The sequence below is a fragment of the Mobula hypostoma genome, chromosome 3, assembly GCF_963921235.1.
Source record: "Mobula hypostoma chromosome 3, sMobHyp1.1, whole genome shotgun sequence".
NCBI classification, from domain to species: Eukaryota; Metazoa; Chordata; class Chondrichthyes; order Myliobatiformes; family Myliobatidae; genus Mobula; species Mobula hypostoma.
This window is the reverse complement of record NC_086099.1, coordinates 102,550,276-102,577,431: the sequence shown is the minus strand read 5'-3', so window position 1 is coordinate 102,577,431 and position 27,156 is coordinate 102,550,276. Positions and strand designations below refer to the sequence as shown.

Below are 27,156 nucleotides of genomic sequence, written 5' to 3'. Positions count from 1 at the left end.
TGAATAAATACCCTAGAATCAGATACAGTTATAGGTGAGTGGAAATTCAGCCGTAGCTTTGCATGATCTCACCATCCCTGAAGTTCTGTAAACTGGGGTCTTCCTCTTCCCTGAGCTCTAAACTTCTCTTCTAGTTTTAATAAGTAATCTAAATCTTGGTACCTCCTCCACTGAAAACTTGTTAAACTCCAGGAGCCTCATCCAGTTGCCTTATGCACTTAATCCAATTGCCTTAAAACCTCCTGCAGTGATATTGCATGCAGGGAATGCAAGTCAAAAATCATCGTTTCCTATGGAATTCTTCACTCCCCACAAAATATTTACTGTCCCATTGACATTACTTCTGCAATGCCAGTAGGCAGCACTTTTAACATTTAATACATTGATTACTATTTTGCAACTGCTTCAGTTGAGAAAACGGGATCGTTTAATTCCTTTAAGAGCTTTTTCATCATTGTGTACAATCCAGGTCTGCAGATTTAAAGCACTGTTGGAAACCTGCAGTTTGGCAACACAGGTTTGGTTTTGTTATGGGAAAAAAAACCTTAGCTAATCAGACAGCATGATGATGACAAGGCTTACAGGGAGGAGATAGATTGGCTGCTTGAGTGGTGTCACAACAGCAAACTTGTACTCAACATCAGCAAGACCAAGGGACTGGTTACGGACTTCAGGAAGGGGATGTCGAAAGAATGCACCAGTCCTCATTGAGGGGTCATCAGTGAAAATGGTGAGCAGCTTCAAGTTTTTGGGCATCTGCATCTCAGGATTAACACATTGATGCAATCGTGAAGAAGTCGTGTCAGTAGCTCTACTTCATTTTGAAGTTTGAGGAGATTTGTATGTCAACAAAGACGCTTACAAATTTCTATGAATGTTCAGTGGAGAGCATTCTGACTGATTGCATCATAGCCTGGTATTGAGCCATCAATGCACAGGATCGCAAGAGGCTGCAGAGGATTATAGGCTTGGCCTGCTTCTTCATGGGCACAACTCTCCCAATATTGAGGGCATCTTCAGGAGGCAGCTCTGCAGGAACGCAGCATCTATCAGATGTTGTCTTCTTGTTACTATCACCAAGGAGGAGGAGGTGGTAGAGAAGTATGAACACAATCAGTGTCTGAGGAACAGCCTCTTTTCCTCCAAATTTCAGGACGATCCATGAGAACTAACTCGCTATTACTTTTATGCATTATTTAATTATGTAATTTATAGATTTTTAAGTCTTTGAACTGTACTGCTGCAGAACTGCAAGTTTCATGTCCAGTGTCTGATTCTGAGCATCTGCAGAGAATGAGCTAAAATTTGAATTGACCATTAATGTGGTGCCTGACCTAAGTGCCATTTTCTGGTTCATTTCAGGTTTCTTACCTCTTCAATATTTTGCTTCTGCTTTTCTAATTTCTTGTTTCTAAAGTCCTGTGCTATAGTCTGTATACTTGTCCTCCCTTCAAATTCTGCTCCAGTTGTAACCAAATTTGGCTAGAATTTTTTTTCTTCAGATCTTCATGACATGATCATTGATGTTTGGTTGCATTAGATGTATAAATATGCCTAAGCATTTTGATAGTATCTTGTGTCTTGGCTTCAGAAATAAATCCATAGGGGCTTTAAACTTAGAAACAGGGTGAACTTTTGATTCTATTACCGAATAGTAGTGACTCTGATACAATTGTGCAATGCATACTGAATACACATTTCCTTCATTATCGGTCTAATTTGAATTGGTTTATTTAAGACCATAAGACATAGGAGCAGAATTAGGCCCATCAAGCCTGATCCACCATTCAATCATGGGTAATTTATTATTCCTCTTAACTCCATTCTCCTGCCTTCTCCCCGAAATCTTTGCCTTAGTAAGTCATGAATGAAGCCGAGCAAACCTCGGCTTTAATTATACTCAATGATTTGGCCTCTACAGCTGTTCATGGGAATAAATTCCACAGTTTCACCATAGTATGGCTAAAGAAATTCCTCCTTATCTCTGCTGTAAATGGACATCGCTCTAGTCTGAGGCTGAGCCCCAGACTCATCAACTATAGGAAACATCCTCTCCACGTCCACTTTGTCTAGGCTGTTAAAAATTATGTAGGTTTTAATGAACCCCCCCCCCCCATTCTTCACAGCCATCAAAAGTCCTCGTATGTTAACCCTTTCATTCCTGGACTCTTTTTGTGAACTACCTCTTTTATTAGATAAAAGTGCCCAGAATTGCTCGTAATACTCCTAGTGTGGTCTGCCTGATGCCTTAGAAAGCCTCAGCGTGACATCCTTTCCTTTTATGTTCTTGGCCTCTTATATTTGCCTTCCTTGCCACTAACTCAACTTGCAAGTTAACCTTTAGGAAACATAATTGGGTTCAACAGACTGGAGAAGTATGGATAAAGTAAAAGAGAAAAGTGTGGATAAAGATAAAGTAAAAGCAAAAGTTGAAAAAGAGAAAAGTAGGGGTGGAGTGCAGAAAAGTCGAGTGCATAAGAGACAAAGATTACTGGATTTTCAGGGCCCAGTGAGTGTAAGGGCACTTTATCTGAATGCCTGTAGTATTCGTAACAAGGTCAGAGAATTTGTCACACAAGCAGGCACAGCTCGAATGCCATCTATAAATTTGCTGGTGACACATCTGCTGTAGGCAGAATTTCGGATGGTGGCGAGGAGGCATACAGGAATGAGGAAGATTTGCTTGAGTGGTGTCGAAACAACAACCTTACACTCAGCATCAGTAAGACCAAAGAACTGATGGTGGACTTCAGGAAGGGGTGTCGAGGGAACACATCGAGGGGTCAGAATTGGGAAGGGTAGGCAGTTTCAAGTTCCTGTGTCAACATCTCTGAAGATCTATCATGGACCCAATATCTTAATGCAGTTACAAAGAAGGCATAAAAATGGTTGTATTCCATTAGGAGTTTAAGAAGAATTGGTATGTCCAGCAAAGACACAAATTTCTGCAAATGTAGAGTGGAGAGCATTTAAACTGGTTGCTTCAGAGTCTGGTATGGAGGAGCACTGCATAGGATTGCAGAAAGCTGAAAAAGTTGTAAACTTGGCTGGCTCCATCATGGGCGTGAGCATCCCCAGCATTGAGGACATCTTCAAAAGGTGATCCCTTAAAAAGGCAGCATCCATCATTAACCATCCCCATCACCCAGGACAAGCCTTGTATTCATTGTTACCATCAGGGAGGAGGTACACAAATCTGAAGATGCACATTCAACCTTTCACGAACAGCCTCTTCTCTCTTCCCCCCCCCCCCCCCCGTCATCATATTTATGAGTGGACAATGAACCCATGAACACTTCCTCAGTATTTTTTCACACTTTTTGCACTACTTATTTAATTTTTTTAATATATACTTATTGTGATTTAGTTTTTATTACTACGTATTGCAATGTCTTGCTGCTGCAAAACAATAAATTTCATGACTTATGCTTTTGATATTAAACCTGATTCTGATTCTGAACCATTCTAGACTCCAGTGATCTTTGAAAGATATCCACAATCTCTTCAGCTACTTTTTTCAATACCCTGGGGTGTATTCTCTCTGGTCCAGTTGACTTACTTCCTTTCGGAGCTTTCAGCTTCCCAAGCAGCTTCTCCTTAGTAATAGCAACTATACTCACTTCTACCCCGACACTCTCAAATATCTAACATACTGCTAGTGTCTTCCTTGTTCCATGCTTATCGATCAGTGCAAACAATCTTTTACACAGTAAAGTGATTGAGGAATAAACTGATAAAACTTAAATTGTGGTGAAGCCCTGAATGTAGAGTTCTGAGTGGGATGAGCCCCTAGATTGTAAGTGTTGTTAAATTAATGTTTTTTCACTAATCTTTTTTGCAGTGAAGTAGAATTTTACAAGTAAATACATTTCTGTACAATTGTGAATGTGTGTAAATCTTTTAAAAACAGAAGGATGAATTTAAATATTCAAAATTATATGGGTCGTGGATCAGTGCTATGTTAAATTTCAATCGCAAACTTCCCAGTAATTCCCCTACCCCACTCTTCTTCTGTAGTGTACCTACTGTAGCAGTCGCATCTGGAGACTAACTCCTGCCTGACCAGAAAGTTGATCAGGCTCATTTCTCATGAAGAAATCTGTTACAAAGGAAATATCCTCTCCCATCAATGGAGCAGATCCAGAGAGTATTCGGCTCTTAGCACTTTGTTCCAATTTGTAGCTGTTCACATTACAATTTATTGATATTTCCAGTACAGTAACCCATACATTTTGGTAAATGCAGAATTTGTTAGTCGAATACAAGCTGAATAAATAGTTGTGTTTATTAGATGGTCTTGTGAAAATGATTTACTTCATTATTATTGGACATTATTCCTTAGTGTTAAAGTACCTATATTTTCCACAGACTAAGTGAGGCAGTAGGGCCAACAGAGACATCAATAGCACCAAGACGAAGACCAAAAGCTAACACCAGTGCTGTAAATGCAAGTGTTTTACCAATTCAGAGCACGGTAACTCCATTAAAAAGATCAATTTCAAGTGACTCTGGAAATCCTGGACTAAAAGGTAATTCCTCAGTGAAGGAAAACTGTTTCAATTAATATGTAACATTTCAATATTGCATTTGGAATTGAGGCAGTATAACCTTTTAAATATTTTGAATTGTACCTTATTGCATAATTATTTAGATGAGGATATTCGTGATTTTGGATTTAGTGACCCTTCTATTAGTTTTGTTTGGGGAAATGTGCATCACAATTTAAATTCAGTAATATTTGTGGATACTTCTGTTTAGAAAGGCATTTATGGTATGCTTGTAAATTAGTCCATTAAAATGAACGCAAGGAAAAAAAATTAGGATTGGAAGGTAAGGTTGTGGGGGTGGGGGGGGGGGTGGAATAAAAACACATGGCTAAAATTTCCCTGTATAAACATTGAAAGATCCTGCTTGAAATGATCCCCGACAGACTTTAATTTGCAGTGGCAAGGACCCATATTGTTAGAGATCCATCTTGGATCACTGACCAGTGAAGACGCTGAAAAGTTTATCTGCAGAGAGATGAGGCATATAACTGCAATCTCCTTGGTTGGAGGGCTGCTCTAAAACCTTCAGTATTTGAGGAACTTTATCTTACACAGGCAGATACTTGTCTCATTAGATGTATCTATATTGAGTCTGTGAGCTTGGAATTGCTGACAAGTTACAAGATGGTTTGCTTTGAGCTTGGTGGTGAGTATCTGATGTCAGGCTATTATGCAATCCTTAACTTAAGGAGTTAATATTTTTCTTTACCTGCCCCCGGCCCCCCCCCCACCCAAAGTTTCTGCAAGGATCACTCCCTCTGATTCCTTTGTTCATTCGTCCCTCCTCACTAATGTGCCTCCTGGCACATATCCCTGCAAGTGACAGAAATGTTACACCTGTCCATTCACCTCCTCCCTAATCTCTATCCAGAGCCCCAAATAGTCCTTTCAGATGAGGCAACACTTCAACCTGCACATCTGTTGGGGTCAACTATTGTATATGGTGCTCGCGATGCGGCCTCCTCTGCATTGGTGAGGCCTGACATCAACTGGAAGGCCACTTTGTCAAGCACCTCTGCTCCATCTGCAAAAAGCAATGTTTCCTGGTGACCAATCATTTTAATTCCTATTTCCCATTCCCATTCCGAAATGTTGGTCCATGGCCACCTCTTCTACCATGATGAGGCCACTCTCAGGTTGGAGCAGCATCATCTCATATTCCATCAGGGTAGCCTCCAACCTGCTGGCATGAACTTTGATTTCTCCTTCCAGTATTTTTCCCTCTTCTGTTTCCCACTCTGGCATCCTACCTCTTCTCTATCTCCTCACCCCCCCCTTCCTCAGTGCACTTCCTCTTTTCCTTTCTCCCATAGACCACTCTCCTCCTCTCGCCCATTGCCTTTTCCACCTATCACCTCCCAGCTTCTTAAGTTCCTCCCCCTTCTCCACATACCTGGCTTCACCTATCATCTTCTAGCTTGTCCTCCTTGCCCTCCTTCCACTTCTCCTATTGAAGGGTCTCTGCCCTAATTATCGACTGTTTATTCATTTTCATAGACGGTACCTGACCTGCTGAGTTTTGTGTGTGTTGCTGTGGATTTCCAGCATCTGCAGAATCTCTAGTGTTAATTTTAAATGTGGAATGGCTAGTCAAATGTATCAATCTTCACAGGGCTTGCCAAGTTAAAGTAAAGGCCATGCAGTAAACCATAATTATCTGGACATCACAAATTAGTGAAAAAAGTCAAGTTATAGATCTGGGATTTAATACTTGTGGGAGTAGATCAAAATTTGTTTTAGTAATTTATCAGTTTTGGGTATAGTTTAACTTTAGCAGTAAGCTTGGTAGCTTGCTATTAATTTGCGTAATTTCTTCACAGCTGTTACACTAGCTGGAAATGGACATTTAATTCATATGGCTCAGGGGACCAATCAACAGCAACATAGAGTCCTTCAGCAGATACAGCAGGGAGACTTGAAGCATCACCATCTTCAACAATTGCAGCAACAACAGCAACAGATTAGTCAGGCTCAAAAGGTAGTCAAGGATTTAAAAATATAATTTCCCAAGTACTATTTTCATATCACTTGCATCGTAGAACACCAGGGTACAGGTTCAGCAAATTATCAGTTTTGAAGTGGCAATACATTCTGAGCGAATTGTAGCTGTGTACAGTAAAATTTATAATGTGGCACTCAAGATTTTGGTGTTGGACTGAAGGATTTTTGGGTGTCATTTCTATTAATATCCCTAGATACTTTTTGATTCACTTATATTGAATTATCCAGTGAAGCAAGTAAGTTTGAAGGTAGGACAGGGACCTTTCCCTGCTATGCCAAGTACCAAACCATCGGGATTTGTGGATAATTTGTATTTTAGTCTGTATTGGTATGTTTTGTTTTAAATAGTTGTCTCATATTGGATTTGTTCTTATGTGTTCACATGCCCCAAGAATACAAAAATAAATCTTACTCCCAAGTTACTGAGGAAAGAAACTGAATCTGTCCCCTGTTTCATCGTGCATTAAACTTTGGTTACCTTAATTAGTACTACAACCTTATTTTGTAAATCTGATATTTTAATTTATGTGCTGGACATTTCTAATTAGTCTAAATTTTTCAATTTATCTTGGTCATAGTGTGAAATATATTGTTATTTCAGACATTGTGGGAGTTGTAGTACTGATCAGTACCTAAGGTTAACGTAGATCAGTTTTGGGTGCATTGATTTGCTTTTGTCTTTCAAGGTGTCTAGGCCAGAGTGTTTGGCTTCTACTGTCAGGGTGGTATTTCCTATCTCCAAGATAGGAAAAAAAACTGCACATGCTGGACATACTCAAACCAGGTTATGCTGCACCTCTGGAAAGAAAAGCGGTTGACGTTTCGGATTAAAAACCCTTTGTCATATAGGAAGTAGCTGCAAGGAGTGTTTCTGATGTAGTAAAACTATGGTAGCTATGGGACCATATGATGTATGTTTTCAGTCATAGGATTGACCTTGACATCTTGTTGCCTGCCTTTTTAATCTCCATTCCATAGCTGTTCTGATAATCTGTCTGTGTCCTGCGTTTAATGAGGCCCAATGTAAGCTTGACAAACAGTACCACCTTCTACCTGGGCATGTTGCAGCCTTCTGGACCCTGTTGAATTCTGCAGCTTCAAGTAACTCGATTGCACAGTCTGCATCAATTGTGCATGTGTTTTCCTATTCTGGATTTTGCAACTCTTGCGTTCTTTTGTCATGTGTTCTGTATTCTGTGTTCTTGCTCTGAGTACTCCTCTGCAGTCATTAAACAGTTAAGCTTTCTTACAAGTTAATTCTGTGGTCGTCCTGATCTCATCAGATACATCCCTGAACCCCCCCTCCCCCACACTTCACCCCTCAACTTAGCAAGCTTTTTTCTTTTTTCTAGTGCTGAGAAAAGATCTCTGACCTGAAACACTACTTGTCTGCAAATCAATGTGGCCTGACCGAAAGATTTCCAGCATTTTCTACTTCAAACTACTAGTTTATTTTTTCTGCCTGTGGAATAATAATTTTTGTGAAGTATCTGTTGTCCATTCTGTCAGTTTTTCATCAACTGCAAGATGTCAGCATGTTGATATCACATGATTTGGTATAAAATACAACATAAATATAGGTTTCCTTTTTGTTTCCAATAGATTGCTACTTTTTGTATCTTTGTAACACTGCTATATTTATGGGTTTGGTAACACAGGTATGGTTTCTACTGCTCTATACATATTCTAATATTTTTCCTAGTATCAACAGGCTTTGCAGTCATCAATACATCAGCAGCAGTTACAACAGCATCAATTAATACAGCCAGTGTATTACCAACAACAGTTGCCTCACTACTCCATGGTAAGTAGTGCCCTCTGGGTGGAGAAAGTTGCTACTGTCAACTGGATCAGTTAACTGAGTAACTCTGTTTTGTTAGAATGAAGCTTAGATTGGTAGTGTCACAGTCCCTTTAAGGATTTTGCATCCACTACCACTGAAAATTCACTCCTTGTTAATTACTTCAAGGATAAAATTTTGATTTCTATCCTAAATTCACCATTTACTGATGCTGAGATACATCCTAGGATGTGCTGGGACACATCAGTGATGTAACCTGGGGTCATCAGGTGTTTCATGTCTTTCAACATCAGACACTTGCGCAGGTGGCCTAGCCAGGATTGATCAGGCTCTGGTGTATCCAGGAACTTAAATCCACAGGTCACATCTCTTGATCCCTAGCCATCTGGCTGACTCACCATTATTAATTTATTTTTATGATCTCTTGACCGTCTATTGCAGGCTAATTTAAAGAGATTCTCAATTTGATTCCTGCTATTACATTTTGTCACTATATTTTTGGTGTAGCTGAGACTAATTAAAGCAGGAATGAGTCACAAGGGTATTTTGGCAAGATCTCAGAAGATTTTCTCCCCCATCACCCCACCCCCACAATTTATCTGAATGACCATAACTCCAAGTGTGGTCTGATCAGAAAGTTGTTTGGTCGTCTCTGAGAATGTTCTGTTGTTTTGGTTGAAATTGGCCCTGCTTGTGGCTTTAAATGTGTTGATCACTGAGCATTTTGTGCTGGAATTTCTGCTATTTCCATTTATCTCTCTGGGATGTTCTTTGCTTCTTCATTTTTGATGCCATTCCATTTGCCTAGCAACATCACAGTTGTCATTTAAGCTCCCTCTATACTATGTATTACAAACTTTTGCCTTTTTTTCTATTCTGCTGGCTTGGAATCTACCATTAGACCTGACCTGAGATTGTACTTTATTTCTCTCTCCAAAGACTTTTTGCTTTACTCTTTTAAAGCTCCTTCATCCTTTCAGCTTCAGCAGCTTAAGCTATTTCAGCAAGAGTGATGGAGTATGCTCTTGGTCTGTTTTCCTTCCTCCTATCAGATAAATTTTATGCTTATCTCCAATGAATTTTATCCATTTTCTAGCAGTTTTATATATTTTTCCAATTTGTAAATTGCTCCATGGCTAATCTTAGCTTCATATGGACTGCGTAAATCAAATTTGGGTGCATTTCAGAATCTTAATTTATTTAACAGTAGCTCTGAGTTCCAATCAAATGTTCTTGCCTTTTATTTTCAAGTGCAGGTCTTTTAAAATGTTGCCTCATGAACTATGAACTTTTTTTGTTGAACTTTTCAAATTCTAATATCCCTTCTGTGGAAATATTTTTTTGGGGTCTCCTTCATTCTTGAAAGTTCTGATTAAATTGTGAGGGAACAAAATTTATACCTTTTGCCTAACATTACTCAGGATTTTGTGGGAACGTTATCAAATTTGAATGCAAGCAATGACTTTGAACAGGTGAACCTGACTTTGCCACTCGTTTTTTGATGTGGCTTAAGACTGACGTGAGTGCTGTTAGGCAGCAGAAAATATAACCATCTAGGATAGAGTGATTTTTTAATCTAGGGTTTGCAAAGGGGCAGAATATTTTGTAATGGGCAAAGTTATGGAAATGGGTAAAGTAAGTCTACAGTGAGATTAAAAAAAATCATACTTTTCACAGAACAGAAGTCAAGGTAGGTCAGCAAGCATAGAGGGTGATTCAAAAGGATGTGGTTCTAGATGAGCAGAATTTTGGATTGAACAGAGTAAAAATCAGAGGGGATGAAACGAATATCTTATTGAAGTTTTTCTCACACTTAAGCTGTATTTAGTTTAGCTAGACTGCATTGAATAGTGGAGTTAGTGTTTAGGGGATAGAATTTGTGACAGGAACTGAAGCTGTTATCATCACTCTTTTGTATAATTGGTGGGATTTCTCCACATGCTGCTGCCATAGACGGCATAAAGTAGCTTAGAAGAACAGTATGTCTGACAGCAGTTTCCATTCATTGTGTTTTAAAGCATGTGTCTGGAGCAGGGTATTCTTCCTGTTTATGGGTTGTTCTGTGGGGAGCAACTTTTTAACAACATGTTTGCTAAACATTTTTTTGGAAAAAAAATTATCATCGAAGTGTAGTTACATTCTTTCAAGAAAATAAATAGATCACTTTTCAAATTTCCTTTTTAACGTTTTAAAATTTATTTCTCACTTTATCGCAAGAATGTACCAAAGTTTTATTATTTCTGTAATTAAGTGTATTTTCCTACATTGCCATCTGTCACGTGATTGGCAACAATGAATTATCAATTGAGGCAGGTTTCATAAAAACAAACATTTATTAAACTCTGCTCAACAGTAGTGAAAAGTATTCAAACAATTAACTTAACTGGAAGTTAACTGCTATACGGCGACTCTGGAACAGTTCTTAAAAGGGTAAATGCGAAAACAGTTCTCAAAATGGTAAATTCGAAAGTCCAAGTGATTTACGCAGTCAATAAGGAGAGACTTATCTGGAAACAGATTTCTTCGAAGATGTGATGTTACTGCTGATTCTCCAAAGGATTCATGACGAAGGAAATACAAACGTTTGTAATACGGCTTAAAGGAACTGACCTTTTCCTGGCGAGGGGACACTGTACAAACTTCCTTGCTCTTGCAAGAATTATCTCAGATACAGGTCACCACTTCTGAATGAATGTTAGGTATGGTCGATCCTCTATAAAACCGCTGAACGACTCCAACTTTATTCGATCCTTCAGGTTCCCGTCCTTTAGTAAGGTCTTCACTCTCCAATACTACTGTAAAGGAAAAATTATAGATGCAACACACAAACCTGGCAGCAATTGGCGAAACTGCCAGCACCAATCTTTGCACCTTGAAATAGAAAGGAAAACTCTGTTTTAAAACGAAACTGTGTCATGAGACAACTATACAGCATAACAGAGTAGCTGACGAACTAACACAAAGCTAAACTGAAACTAACTACGTCACACCAGGAGTCTCCTTCATACCTGCTGAAAACAGGTCATCATGTGACCTCACACTGATGGGAAAATTACATCATGTGACCTCCACAAGACCATTACATCATGCTCATAAGACAGTCACAAGATACCCATGGGGTATGTAACACATCTGACAAAATTCCTCAATCTGTTTAAGTTGACATCATCAGTCAACTATAAATTTCCCATTTGGGCTGCTGAAAACAAAGTAATGATTGAACAAGGGAAGTGTGCTGCAGCATTTGCTAAATCTTTGTGGAAACATTTGTCAAAATGAATGCCATGCAGTGTTCTTTCTTTTCCCTGATGGCAAAATATGAAGCAATGTATTCCTGTAAGGGTGTTCCTTAGATTGCAGTGTTCCAACTGTGACCAAATTAATAACAGAAATAGAAAATATTGCTAATACTTGGTAGGTTGGGTAAATCTGTGCCGAGTGAATTTTTTTAGTTTTCTGATAATTTAACAAAACTTTCCTGAAATGTGGGACTGTGTTTTCTTTGCTAGAGGTCTTATGTTAAAGTACCTTTCATTACTCTTTCCTAAAATGCTGTTTGGAGTCTTCTACATCTGTTGGTCCACTTCATTAACCTCCTGTCAGCAGACTTTACTGAGCCCTAGTTTGGAATGTAGTAAGGAAATGGGCTAGGTGAATGTGCAAGAGTTCATGAGCTTGATAAATGGCATTTCATTGCAGTGTTCATGATGGTATGCCCTTTTGTGCCTTTGCATCCTTCCCCAGCTTTGTCTTCACTTAATGCTTGGTAAATCCATGTGCAGTTATATTCCTGGAGAGTTTCTTCATTCTAAAGCTACATTTTGATTTTTCAAATTGATTATTTCATCATTTTCTATCACCTTTTCAACTCTTCCAGCTCTGTTTTTTGGAAAGCATCTTTTAATACATCAGTCTGTTAAAGGTGTGATTGCCATTGAGTTTATTTTAAAGAGCTGGTTTTGGATAAGGTAAAACATTGCACTGTTTTTTTTATCTAATTGTGATTGTATTAAATGTATAATGTTTAAATTTAATAGGTACAGCAGTACCCACAGGCTTTTGTGCAATCTCAGGTCGCTGTGCACCAGCACCCACAGTTTCAGCCATCACCACATGATTGCCAAGCTCCTTTAAGACCTTTTGTTTCTCCAACCTCCCCAACTTCTCAGCAAACTGCCGGCCATCATAGGATTCAGAATGATGTCTCATATGGTGCATCGTTTGTGGTCACTGGAATTAGTTCAATGCAGCCTGTTGGACTAATGACAGAACCTGCGAACAATTCAGTTAGGTAAGTACTGTGGGAAGAAGAACATATTAGTAATATTAATTGATGATTTTGCAAATTTGCTCTAAATTAACTGCAAAGAATGAGTTGGTCAACTCACTGAGTAAACTGTTGTGACAAATGCGTAATGTCTGCAGTTGATAGAATCACTCAAACTTTTTCAAGATTTTCTAAGATGAAGAATGCTACTTCTAATGTTGCTTCATTCCTCCTGCAATGTATTGAGCAATATGGTAACAAGATCAAATTCCAATATGACCTTATGACTAACAAAGAGGCATGGAAGAAGGGAGTTTAATGCTACTGAATGTCTTATGATGTTATCCAAATTAGAATTATCACTGAATGTTTTCTTCCATTTTTAATTTCTTACACAGTCCTGACAAATACACCCAAACATTAGAGAAGGGGGAAAAGATGTTGAAAAGTTTTGGGAAGCTTGGGTCCAAAATCACCTGAAGTATGCTACATTTGATCATTGTTTTGTTTAGATTAATTCAATTATTTATGATTCAGTTTAATTTGCTTTGAATATCTCCCTAGTGTGACATATCTTACATTACCAGTGAAATGTTTTTCTAGAGATTAGTATTTGTATGTGCATTATTTTAAGTTTGCTTAATAACACTAAAATATTTTGGAATATTTCCTGTGAAGGAAATTAAGAATACAACAAATGGCAGACTAGGATATTTATGTATTTAACTTGTCTTGAATTTGTTTTTACATGAAATACTTGGGATTCTTTTGCTTTATATTAAGTGAATTTTCCATTTTATAGGCCACCATCTTTAGATTTAGATGGAGTTTCCAAATATTCTCCACAAAATATCAGTAACCCTCCTGATATGTCTGGATGGAATCCATTTGGAGAGGACAACTTCTCAAAATTAACTGAGGAAGAATTACTTGATCGGGAATTTGATCAGCTCAGATCATGTAAGAGATAAAGATTTTATCTTCCTTTCCCAGCTAAAATTACTGTTATTGTTAAAGTTGTACATGATTTAAAATGATTAGCAACATAATTAACTAATAGTAGTCGTAATGTTTGAGCTATTAAGGAAAAAAGTATCTGATTAGCTATAAAGATTACATTACATATTTTTACATTTATAAATATTGCTGAAATCTTATGAACAAAGAAAATGTTATTGATCAGCTTGTTTTATTCATGCTTGAAATTTACTAACAATTCTTTAAAATCCAATTTATAATCCGATAACGGCACCATTCGTATGCTTTTGTACCACTAAATACAATTCATATAAAGCAGTTACATGGTGTTAAGTATGGTGATTTTTTGCATTTATTACGTTTTTTAAAAAAAACTCACTGGTTTGAATTTTGTGGGAAACTGATATTTTTGCATAACTATCGGATACCTTGGGATTTCTTTGCTTGGAAGTCGTAAATTTGTCTCTTTCTACTCTACTGCCTGTTACACCCCTGGCATTTAGGGAAGAAATGAAGTTGCTTTAACTCCAGCGATGTTCATCGTATCAGTAGCTCAGTTTTCACTACTGTCCGTCATGCAAGTGCCAGGTGGAGACTAGGGAATATGTCGAAGGATTCTTCATTGATGTTTTCGTAAGAATTTTGTTTTACCAGTCAGGGTTGTTAACCCTGAGATGAACCCCTGAACCTTTAGGACCAGTGGACCAATCTTAGTCTGACCTCTACTCTCTGACCTTTTTTTTGGTATGAGTGACCTTACCAAGAGCCAAAGCATAAAACCCTGACTCCAGCTAACATAGCCTTCCTGGTCATTGGGGTATGCAAGCCTCCAAACTCAATGACAAGGCTGTGGTCTTCTTTGAAATCCTTACATCTTGTCGGGGAATATTTGAGCAGTCGGAGGCAGATTAGAATAAATGCAGCAATGCTCCTATTATTTCAGTGGGGTGGGGGGGGGGTAAATGCATGAAATTATAAATAAACTAGAGAATTAAACTTATTTCCTTCTGCATTTGTGTTCTTAAAGATTTAATGTTTCTTAAAATCATTATTTTTTGCAGTTTTCTGAGCTGAATGTCAACCACTTCTGCAGGCATTTTACTTTGGAAATTCCCAAGTACCCTATGTAATGACCAAGTAGTATTTTAATTGCTGAGGTTCCAGTTGAAGCACAGGGCCTTTTTTTGTTTTTTTTTAAACGAAGGATGGTTCCATTGGCCTTTTGGAAGTTCTCTTGATGGGAACTGTACAAAGCAAGTCAGAATATAGTTCAAAGGTTAGCAGTGCAGTGCATGGATAGCCACCCACTGAAAATTGGTCCTTAAAATGAGGTTGGGATATTTTTAAGTGAGAACAACAGAAGTTATACTGGTTACAGAATAATGCAAGGTCAGAAGAGATCTTGTAAGATGCTATAAATTTTAGATCTAAGTATTACTCAATCTTGTTGATAACCAGGTCATATTAATTCCTGAATGCCCTTTTAACCTGAGAGATCAGATTCTGATAACTTATTTCGCTTGCATGCCTTTTGCCTTGATATTATACAAATGCTATTAAGTTTGGCCATGATATTCTTTCAACTGTCACATCCTAAGATGAAGTGGGATGCTAAGGTTGCTCCCTCCTGCCTTATAACTGTAGAACCTAATGCAGACCTGTCCTTGGTTTTCTGCAGAAAATTCTTGTGGCATGTCTGTGATTTTAACCATCTACCTATGAAAATAAGTAATTTAGTGATATCTCCATGTACTGAATTGCCTGATAACTTAAGTCGAACATTATTGTAACATAGAAATAATCTTCATGTAAATTAGGCTGCCTACCTACTCTCAAATGGTGAAAATAATTATTAAGGCAAACTAAGTATCAGGGAAACTTTCCCCCTCTTACTGTTGCCAGCTAGTTGAAAATATACAAATCATGGTTCAAAAGATGGAAGCAAATGGTGCAGCTGCCTAACTGGAAAATCTGTAATTAAGAAGCTCTTTCTGACTTAGCTAAAATCCACATTTAATTTTCTTTTAAATAACCCTGATTCACTCGGTTTGGCACCAGCTCAGAATCAGAATAAATGAAGGTTAAAAAAAGCAGTAAGGTAGTGTTCATGGGTCCCTTCAGAAATCTGATGCCAGAGGCCAAGGACCTGTTCCTCAATCATTGTCATATGCTAAACAATAATGAACCTTTATACTAATTTTTGTACTATTTCTTGCTCATTGAGGTATGATTTGTGTAAGTTGAGCTATAGTTTTCAGACAGGGAATATCTTTGTCCTTTCTACAGGTAAACCAGAGCAGAGAGGGACATCCATAGAGAATGAGACTGAACCACGTTCCATTCAGCAAACTCCAGTTAAGGAAGACTTGTTTGGATGTGTTCCATTTGTTTCACAAACAGGTTAGTTTAACATTCATCTAATTTTGTTGTGCTTTCTGGAAGTTTTCTAGTCTGAGATCTGGGAACCTGCAAAGGTTTGCACAGTTCTTTTTGATTCTGTCCACAGCTGTCAACATCAATTTGCTAGCTGATATGCCCAAAGCTGGCCTCTATTTGAGAATACCCCAGTTATGGGCATAGCTGCAAGCAAATCTATATGGATCTTGGTGGGTAATCAGCTGCTGTAATTAATAATTCTTTGCCTCTTCAGTTGGAATTTGCTTTGATTCATTGGACAAATGGTCAAATGTCTCGGCAGCGTCTTTGATGTACTTATCTCCTTGAGCATGTTTCCTTATTGTTTTGTTTTTCTCTTATTAGCATCTACTTGGCTATTTCCTATTCACAAATTAATTATTTCAGTGCACAAATTGAAAAATATATCTTTTATTATAGGCTTACGTACCACTCAACATAAATGAACGTCTTGAGAAAGATTGGGTTCAAAAGTTGTTCTAACTCTTTTGGTGATGTTTTATTTAACTGCCATTCTGGCAAAAGTTCTAGTTAACTCTAACTCTGCTTTTTCCCTGTGGTAGATGCCAGTTTCCAGTTTGAGATTTACCTTTTAAAAAAATATAGTTTAGAGCCCTGTCATTCACTGATAAATATTTGTGGGAGCTGTCTTTAAATTAAAACAAGATCACTGCCTTCAGTGATTTATGGGATTAACTCTAAGTCTCTCCAGCTTAGTTTGCAGCCTCCTTTGATATGACTGGCTGATGGACCTCTGGTAGATCTCTTTACAATAGTGAATTGTCTTCTCACTCCTGCACTCCTAAATGAAATAGGCTTTTACCATTTTCTATTTCTTTCTAGTTCAGTGATGAGGGACACCTTATAATTGGTCTAGTGGGCACTCATGCTTAGTTGGTATGGGTTAACAACATGAAATATTAACATTTATCCTATGAAGAAGGTATTGATAGTGTTAGGAAGGTGCAAGGAGTGGTAGTTTCTCAGGGGATGTTACCATAGTTCATCTTCATTTTTGATTGGGCAATAGTACACTTAGGCAAGACATCTGCGAAATCGGAGACCAATAATTTCACCTTGTTAGATTCCGTTTCACTCTGTGTATACGGTCCTAGTTCACTTTTAGTTTTGGGCAAATTTATCATTGGAACTTGAAAATCAAATGATTTCAGGGGTGTATTGTTTGAAAAATGGTCATTAGTTGCTCATCCTATAACACACTGTATGGCCTTTTACACAAGATGCACAGCAAGTTAACAACAGGAAAGTGTTTCAGTTAGGAAGTCAAATAGGCAAGTCATTGCATTCTTAAAATTTGATATTAAATAGCTTTGTTCAAACAAACAACCCAGATTAATACAACAGACTTTATTGAAATAATACTAATGTTAGCTTCTACAACAACATGCCATTACAACAGAGTGCTTCAGGCACCCTGTGTACCATTAAATATAAACATCTCAAAGATACTCACTTGTAGATGAGCATTGACAAAAATTTTGGGGTTGGAAGCCTAATTTGTTGTAATTGCATTAGAGTAAATAAGCTTTTAAATGTTGAAGACATTCTGGTGAATTGCTTCTGAAATGGTGTTATTTTTCTTTAGAGAGCAGTTTAGTTTTAAGACCACTCCTTCTCCACCCTCAACTTTGACATTTTAATTAAGCAGTACAAACAGACTAGGAGGGACTTGCCTTACAAGATGTACTCTTTTTTTTAATTAAAAAAAGTGTTGCAGGTAGCTTTGGTTTGACAATGGAAGTGTGTTTCTAATTCAGTCCTTGCCTGAATATTCTTACTGATACAGCAGTGCAAAGCATGTAATTACGAGTTACAAGACATTCATCAGTTTTAATCTGTTGTCTGGAAAAAGAACATCAATTTTTTTTAAAAGATTTGGATCATCATATGTGATTAAATATGTTTTTGTGTCCTGTTACTTGGAGAGGTTTTAACATTGATTGCAATTTGTAATAATCCTTTGTACATTACAGAAAAGTTAAAATCTATATTTCTTTTAGTGATTTATGTAGATTTATTTTTTCAGATGTTATCAAATGGATTAATAATTTCAAGCCTGATTTTGTTCAGAAACAAATTGATGTTCTTTGGTAAAAAATAATGCTTCAGCATCCATTTTTTAAATCATTTTATTGCCAGCTTGCTGAGTAAGCTTTGCCAAAAAGGGAGTATATATAACTCTGATGTATAGGATTTCTGTCAAATTTGTGCATTTTTGTGACAGCCTGCTTTATAATATACATATAAATTTACCTTGAATGATATCAGTTTATTTACATTCTGACTGTCTTTTGTTTTCAAAACATAGATTTTGAATCCATGGCAATGTGAGCCTCAAGTCTTTGCGTATGTGTAGAATCCCTTGGGGCTTTCCTTAATACTACTCGCCCAGGCGTTCTCGTGTCCCCTTCTAGCACCCCAAAGTCCATTTTTAAGTTCCTTCCTGGCTACTTTGTAACACTCTGGAATAGAGCCTTACCTAACATCTTCGTTTAATAGAGGAAGCAAAGTTTGTAAAGAATGGTTCTATTAAATGCAATGCCAGCATTGATTTTTGACACCAATTCACTGGATAGATTTAAACCAGAGTTTAAGAGATTCGTAGTATGGATGTCAAAGGTTACAGGGAGAAGGCAGGAGAATGGGGTTGAGAGATGATAAAGCAGTGTTGATGAAAGGGCAGAGCAGACTTTTAGAGCTGAATCCTGTGTCTGGTAATCTAATGGCAATAGTGAATTTCTTCTGTACCTGCTTTTATTGAGAGGTAGCTTATGAAGTGGGGGAAATGGTTTGCATTTTCCAGGTCTCATTGCAGATTTTAGTGACAATGTCTTGAACAGTGGAGTGATAGGCTGATAGTATACCTTTTTCTTTAAAGCCATTTTTCTGTGGTCCAGAGTATGAATAGATGACAACAGCTCTTGGATTAAGGATGTTGCCATGAGGTCTTGTTCTTTTTCTCTCTAGGACAAAGCTATCCTACAAGCATTTTGCTACCAAAACAATTCCATTAGAGATGGCTTCTCTACTCTTGTTTAAGCAGTTCTCTGGAAAGTAGTAAGTGATGTTTCCTGGCCCTGGCATTGAAGTTGTTCAGGTGGTCAGTTTATTTCACCATGGAAGTTAGAACAAAATTTATCCAAAGGTCTTTAGCTCATCTGGGCTCTAGGGTTGTAGCGGGTTTGCCAATGACCAAACCATGCTGGTTCTGTTTCAGAATGAGTTTAGAGAGTCATGAATTGTTCCCATTCCATAGGGGAGCACTGGGGTTTCTCACGATATGTTCTGGCCTTGCTGTGTGTGCTGTCCAAATTCCTATTCTCTCAAGCATGGCAGTGATGCGATATCAAAGTGAGCTCCCATACTGTGATAGCATAATAACATTCAGGGCTGTTGTTGATACATCTGAGGGTTCTGACATTCCTGTTCCTGAAACTCACATTTAAGTGGAGGTTGCCCGCATGTGATTTCTCATTGTGGATAGGGCTTTACTGCATACTAGCTGCCACCTGAGTGTGACAAAGCAAGAATGTGATGATGTAAGATTATTGACAAAGGCCAGAGACTAGGCTTTGTGTAATATACATTAACATACAAATGCACATCAGTAAATGTGTAAGCTCACATAGACGGTGTACAGATGACCTTGTCCATTTCAGCCATCTGGCTTTTCCTACTCTTCATCCACTTGACCTTTCAAACCTCCCCATTCTGAATCTTCTGTCTTTCAGAGTGTCAACCAGCCCTAAACTCCAGCATCAAAGTTCAAAGTAAATTTATTATCAAAGTGCATATACAGATGCGAGAAGAAGTATGTGAACGCTTTGCAACTACCTGATTTTCTGCATTAGTTATTCATAAAATGTGGTCTGAACTGTATCTGAGTCATAATAATAGACAATCGGCCTAAACTAGATACATGCAAACAATTGTACTACTTCTCATTAATACTGAGTTCACATTAAAACAATCACAGTTATACGATGTGAACCTCTGGGATAATGACTTCAACAAAAGCTATTTGGAGCCAGGTGTTCCAATCAATGAGATGAGACTGGAGGTGGGGGTTGTGGAGGATCTCTGCCCTATATATTAAAAAAAACGCACAAAGTCAGGTTACTAACAGAGCCTGCTTTTCTCAAGAAAGATCTGTTTATGTGCACCATGCCTCGATCAGAACAACTTTCAGAGGACCTTAAAAGAAGAATTGTACAGATGCATGAAGCTGGAAAAAGCTACTTAAGCACTTCTAGACCAGTGTTCATCAGTCCACAGTAAGAAAAGTTGCCTCCAAGTGGAGAAAATTTAGTACTGTTGCCACTCTCCCAAGGAATGGGTGTACTGCAAAGGTCAAACCAAGAGCCCAGCATACAGTGCTGAAGGAAGTGGAAAGAACCCAAGGGTAACAGCAAAAGACATGCAGAAATCTCTAGAACTTGCTAAAGACTTTGTTCATGTATCTGCTATAAGAAAAAACACTGAACAAGAATGGTGTTCGTGGAAGGGCACCACAGAGGAAACCACTGCTCTCCAAAAAAAAATAATGTACGTCCCAAGTTTGCAGAAAACCACCTGGATGTTCCACTATGCTTCTGGGACAATATTCTGTGGACAGATGAGACAAAAGTTGAACTTTTTGGCAGAAATGCACACTGCTATGTTTGGAGGAAAACGGGTACTGCACACCAACACCAAAACCTCATCCCAACTATGAAGCATGGTGGAAGGAGTATCATGGTTTAGGCTGCTTTGCTGCCTTAGGGCCTGGACAGCTTGCAATTGTTGAGGGAGCAATTAATTCAAAATTGTATCAAAATATTTTACAAGAGAATGTCAGGGTAGCAGTCCTCAGCATGGGTACAGGAAGTAGCACTGGTGCAGTCAATGATGTAGCATAGGAAGAGTTAGGGAGCAATGCTGATGTAGGCTTGGAACCTGGACTGTTCCGCATATTCAGATCTTTAGTGCTTGGCCTGGTACCCCATCTGGGCGGAATGCTTTCCATGGGTTCACCCTCCTTGTCGATGCTCTCACGTCAGACCCTGAGACTGAACTCACAGGCATTGGGGGCTATGGAAGTTCATAATGATTCCCCCATGTTTTGATGGTCAAAGCAAGCACAGAAAACGTTGAGCTCATCTGGAAGCAAAGCCCTGTTATCACCTATGTCACTTGATTTCCCTTTGTAAGAGGTGTTAGCATTCCAGCCCTGCCACAGCCGTCGAGCATCCTTCATTGATTCAAGTGTGGTCTGGAATTGGTGCAACTTCGTCCATGAGATAGCTTTCTGGAGAACATACTTGGACCTCTTTTAACTTCCTTGGTCACCAGACTTGAGACTAGAACATAGCCTCCAGATTTGGGGGGAGTAAATTTAGGACGGAGATGAGGAGGAACTGCTTTTCCCAAAGAATGGTAAACCTGTGGAATTCTCTGCTCAATGAAGCATAGAACATAGAACAGTACAGCACATTACAGGCCCTTCAGCCCACAATGTTTTGCTGACCCTCAAACCCTGCCTCCCTTGTAACCCCCCACCTTAAATTCCTCCATATTACCTGTCTAGTAGTCTCTTAAACTTCACGAGTGTATCTGCCTCCATCATTGACTCAGGCAGTGCATTCCACACACCAACCACTCTCTGAGTAAAAAACCTTCCTCTAATATCCCCCTTGAACTTCCCACCCCTGACCTTAAAGCCACGTCCTCTTGTATTGAGCAGTGCTGCCCTGGGGAAGAGGTGCTGGCTAAGCACTGGTGGCAGTGGAGGCTACCTCAGTAAATATATTTAAGACAAGGTTGGATAGATTTTTGCATAGTAGGGGAATTAAGGGTTATGGGAGAAAGGCAGGTAGTTGGAGATGAGTCCATGGTCAGATCAGCCATGATCTTATTGAATGGCAGAGCAGGCTCGATAGGCCAGATGGCCTACTCCTGCTCCTATTTCTTATGTTCTTGTGTCTCTGATCTGGCACTCGGCATTTTGCAGATTTCATGGTTCATCGAGGGCTTGGTTGGGGAAGACAATGATTTTGTAGGGGGGCTCTTGTCTACGACTGTTTTTATGAAGTCTGTGACAATAGTGGTGTATTCATCTGTGGATCTAAATGAATTTGCTCTGACACCTCCCCCCCACCCTTTCACTTCAACACTTTCCTCTCACACTTTCCTCCTTTCCCCCATGCATTCCATCATAGAACCATAGAAACTACAGCACAGAAACAAGCCTTTTGGCCCTTCTTGGCTGTGCCGAACCATTTTCTGCCTAGTCCCACTGACCTGCACACGGACCATATCCCTCCATACACCTCCCATCCATGTATCTGTCCAATTTATTCTTAAATGTTAAAAAAGAACCCGCATTTACCACCTCATCTGGCAGCTCATTCCATACTCCCACCACTTTCTGTGTGAAGAAGCCCCCCCTAATGTTCCCTTTAAACTTTTCCCCCCTCACCCTTAACCCATGTCCTCTGGTTTTTTTCTCCCCTTGCCTCAGTGGAAAAAGCCTGCTTGCATTCACTCTATCTATACCCATCATAATTTTATATACCTCTATCAAATCTCCCCTCATTCTTCTACGCTCCAGGGAATAAAGTCCTAACCTATTCAACCTTTCTCTGTAACTGAGTTTCTCAAGTCCTGGCAACATCCTTGTAAACCTCCTCTGCACTCTTTCAACCTTATTTATATCCTTCCTGTAATTTGGTGACCAAAACTGAACACAATACTCCAGATTCGGCCTCACCAATGCCTTATACAACCTCATCATAACATTCCAGCTCTTATACTCAATACTTCGATTAATAAAGGCCAATGTACCAAAAGCTCTCTTTACGACCCTATCTACCTGTGACGCCACTTTTAGGGAATTTTGTATCTGTATTCCCAGATCCCTCTGTTCCATTGCACTCCTCAGTGCCTTACCATTAACCCTGTATGTTCTACCTTGGTTTGTCCTTCCAACGTGCAATACCTCACACTTGTCTGCATTAAACTCCATCTGCCATTTTTCAGCCCATTTTTCCAGCTGGTCCAAGTCCCTCTGCAGGCTCTGAAAACCATTCTCACTGTCTACTACACCTCCAATCTTTGTATCATCAGCAAATTTGCTGATTCAATTTACCACATTATCATCCAGATCATTGATATAGATGACAAATAACAATGGACCCAACACTGATCCCTGTGGCACACTACTAGTCACAGGCCTCCACTCGGAGAAGCAATTCTCTACTGCCACTCTTTGACTTCTTCCATCGAGCCAATGTCTAATCCAATTTACCACCTCTCCGTGTATACCTAGCGACTGAATTTTCCCAACTAACCTCCCATGCGGGACCTTGTCAAAGGCCTTACTGAAGTCCATGTAGACAATATCCACTGCCTTCCCTTCATCCACTTTCCTGGTAACCTCCTCGAAAAACTCCAATAGATTGGTCAAACATGACCTGCCACGCACAAAGCCATGTTGACTCTCCCTAATAAGTCCCTGTCTATCCAAATGCTTGTAGATTCTGTCTCTTAGTACTCCCTCCAATAACTTACCTACTACCGACGTTAAACTTACCGGCCTATAATTTCCCGGATTACTTTTCAATCCTTTTCTAAGCAACGGAACAACATGAGCCACTCTCCAATCCTCCGGCACCTCACCTGTAGACCTTTAGGAAATATCTATTTAATATTGTTGAGTGACTTCTCCTTCACAGTAGGATAGTGGATTGAATTGGCGTGGTTTGCTGTCCCTTCTGAGCAATGGAGAAGCCCCTCAGTTGCCCATCATTGCTCTATCTGTACTGGAATTTTGCAAATGCAAGCATCTAATTTGTTTTTGTTGTGCTTGACCAGACTGTAGAGCAGTACATCTAACTGATAATAATCAGAGCCCAGAGGTTTGTGGATCAACTGGACTCAGATTGATTAGTTAATGCTGGGTGGACTGTCTGACTTTATTTTTTAGATTTTTTTCTAAGATATACAACTGCATGGCTTATTAAACTCGTTCATTAAGTAATAGGTTTAAATTTGTGCCTCGAGTCACAAATGGATAGGAGTGGATAATTATAAGAAATTTATTTTCCTTAGCAACATTAATGAACGAGGAATTTTGCAACCATTCTGTAGATTCATGGTTACCATTTCCAATCTTTGATTTCATTCTACAGAATTATGTTCCCCCTTTTTGGTGGGAATTGAATATGCCTCTAAATTATTATCTGGTATCTTAACCTGTGTCCTTTCACTGTAATCTTTAGCTATTAGACTTTAAAACAAAACTTCCAAACAATTGCATGTTTAGAACCCAACAACATTTCTGAATTTATTGCAAAAATGCCTCTTGTATGCAACTGTTCTCTCTGTCTCTAAGACATATTTGCCACTGGAATCAAACTAATTTTGAACAAGATCCTTACCGCTAGCGGTTGAAACTTGTTCTGTTCAGTTGAGCTAGATTTCAGCACAACAGTGTTTCAAGACATTAAGAAGATTAACTTACCATATTCCTGTTTATTTCCCTAAATGTTTGTGTCTTTTTACAATTTAATTATTGTACAAATGTTATTTCTCCTTAGGGACAAGTACAAGAAGTGAAGAAAACGTGGAAAATTCAGGCAGTGCATTTAAATCCAGAACGCAAGGTTATACACTTCCACTCAGTGACCAGAGCAAAGAGGAGAAAAATGACCCAAATATCTTACAGAACAAAAAAAATGGAGAAGACTCGGACAGTGATTTTGAGTCTGACCCACCTTCTCCTCAGAGTAGTGAAGAGGAAGAACAAGAGGAGGATGAGTTTCACAGTGAACATGGAGAGTTCAATGATCCGGAAGCAGAAACATTTGGGCAGAGGCCTCTGTTAATGGAATCTGATGAAGATGAAGCGGGTGAAGAAGAAAAGCATAGCTCTGATTCTGATTTTGATCAGAATAGGGAAAGATCTTCGGTAACAGAACAAGGTTCAGAATACAATGCTGATGGTGAAAGTATTGCAAGTTTAGAGTCAGCAGCAGCACTTATCACCCCTCCAGACTCGCCTCGAATCAAAGGTGTCAAAACTCAAGATGAAGTAGATATGTTTGGTGCTGTGCCATTTGTGGGTTTGCAGCAGCATATGCAACTTGATAAAATAATGCAGAATAAAGAGAGTATTCCAAAAGCACCCTTCAAAACAATTGCTGTTAAGGAGCAGGAAGAGTTTGATGTATTTAGTAATGCACCATTTACCAGAAAATTACCTCATCCCACTTACTGCGTTGAAGGTACTCTGACACAAACACCACCTGTTTCGCCTAATGATGTGGACATGTTTGGATCTACTCCATTTCAGCCACTTCAGCCTGCTCAGCATAGAGAGGAGAGCAAAGAGGATGCTTTTGGACATGTTCCTTTTGAGGAGGTCACCACTCAGCAGCACAGATTAAAGCAGCGCAGTTTACAGAAACTTTCTTCTCGACAACGTCGCACCAAACAGGAAGCTTCTAGTGGTAATGGAAAACGCCACCATGGCACACCAACATCTACAAGAAAATCTACTAAACCCAACTATAGAACTCCGGAGCGAGTACGCAGGCACAAAAAAGTAGGAAGACGTGATTCACAAAGTAGCAATGAATTCTTGAATATTTCTGATTCTAAGGAGAATATTGGAGTGGCACTTACAGATGGAAAGGAGCAATGCCATTTATTGGCTACTGATGAAAGCCTTCTTGACCTATTTGGTGCCAAGCCATTCCACCCCCAAGACCTTGCCAGAAACTCTCAATACCAATGTCTAAGTGATCGAGGAGACCACAATCCTGTTGCTAACAGATCCAGACCTAGTTCTGTACATGGCACATTTCATGGTGGAGATGGGCTAAAAACTGATGATTTTGGTGCAGTGCCCTTTACTGAACTAGTTTTACACAGTGTTGCACCTCAACATGGTGATTTTGATCCATTTGGTGCAGCACCATTTCCTTCCAAACAATAGTCTTCCAATAGAAAAGACTATATGCTTTGTTAAAATTAATTTTCCACCACAAGGCCTTATGAGCAGGGCTTCTTCCCCATGCTACTCAATACCTCTGAGCAATTGTAGAGGGGGGAGCTCCCAGCTTATTTTCAAAAATAATCTGTGGAAATAGACTGTGTGCAATCCATTCCATTCCGGCTTTCATATTTTAAGGGATTTATAACTTCCTACTGTAATTCCTAATTTTATCTTGGAAAAATTTTTCTGAAAATCAATAATGTGAGCTTGCAGAACTAAAAACAGCTAGCATTTGAAATCACCAAGCGGAAGAATTGGACCTGATTATAGACTCTGCAGTTTGCTTTTTCTGAGGCAGATTCAATGATTTCCTCTGCAGAATAATCCTCAGGCTAGCAAAGTATCATGCCACATGTTTTGCTGTTTGTAACGTGATAATATGCAGCCAGTTAAGCCAAACAACTATATGCTTAAAACTGGAGTTTTAATACCCTTGTATTAAGTCTGTCATATTTTAATGCTTGCATTCAGCCAAGTTGCTTTTGTGTGAATGGAACTCAGACATCTAGTACATAGTCTTTGTATTGCTGCGATACAGTTAAAGTGCACTTTTGAGACTTGGAGACTTGAAAGTGAGCAAGTCTCTTTTTTTGTATTAATAGTTTAAAATTTGTTACATCTATCATTTACATTTAGTGGTTTTCTTTCCACTGTGTAATACATGGGGAGCTTTGCTCATTTTACATTTTTTTTTGCAAACTGTATTGTTAAATGAGTATTTAACAGTTGAAGGGATTGGATTGCCACACTCCCTTTATTCATTGATACCTGCAATAAATTCCACTTGAAATTATGGTTACAATGTTTTGAGTAAGAAAGATTTATTTTGGGCACCTAGAGTGCTTAGTTCATTGGTTTATAGATTAATTGTGGAATTTTGTTAAGTTATTACTGACTGAAGTTTAACTTTGGAAATGTAATGCAAAATAACCAATTGACTGTGTGTATCTGAGCAACTTGCCTGCTTTGACCAATAGATATTGACTTCACACAGAAACATTTAAAATGTGCTTTGTTTTTTTTCTAGGGGCTTGGGGGATAAGAGTGCAGGGGAAGAGAGAAAATTTCATTCTATATTAGAACCTGCCTG

General features: G+C 38.8%; 1 protein-coding gene across 1 annotated transcript in view; it reads left to right on the top strand.

Moving 5' to 3' along the window:
• The window catches only part of bmp2k (BMP2 inducible kinase), a 99,482-nt gene extending 72,334 nt beyond the window's left edge, over positions 1-27,148 (top strand). The window contains exons 10-16 of the mRNA XM_063043533.1: positions 4,369-4,529; positions 6,368-6,525; positions 8,251-8,352; positions 12,387-12,640; positions 13,419-13,576; positions 15,881-15,994; positions 24,607-27,148. Coding sequence (XP_062899603.1) covers positions 4,369-4,529; positions 6,368-6,525; positions 8,251-8,352; positions 12,387-12,640; positions 13,419-13,576; positions 15,881-15,994; positions 24,607-26,006 — 2,347 coding nt within the window. The 3' untranslated portion in view covers positions 26,007-27,148. The remainder of the gene's footprint in view (positions 1-4,368; positions 4,530-6,367; positions 6,526-8,250; positions 8,353-12,386; positions 12,641-13,418; positions 13,577-15,880; positions 15,995-24,606) is intronic.
• Positions 27,149-27,156: the final 8 nt, after the last annotated feature.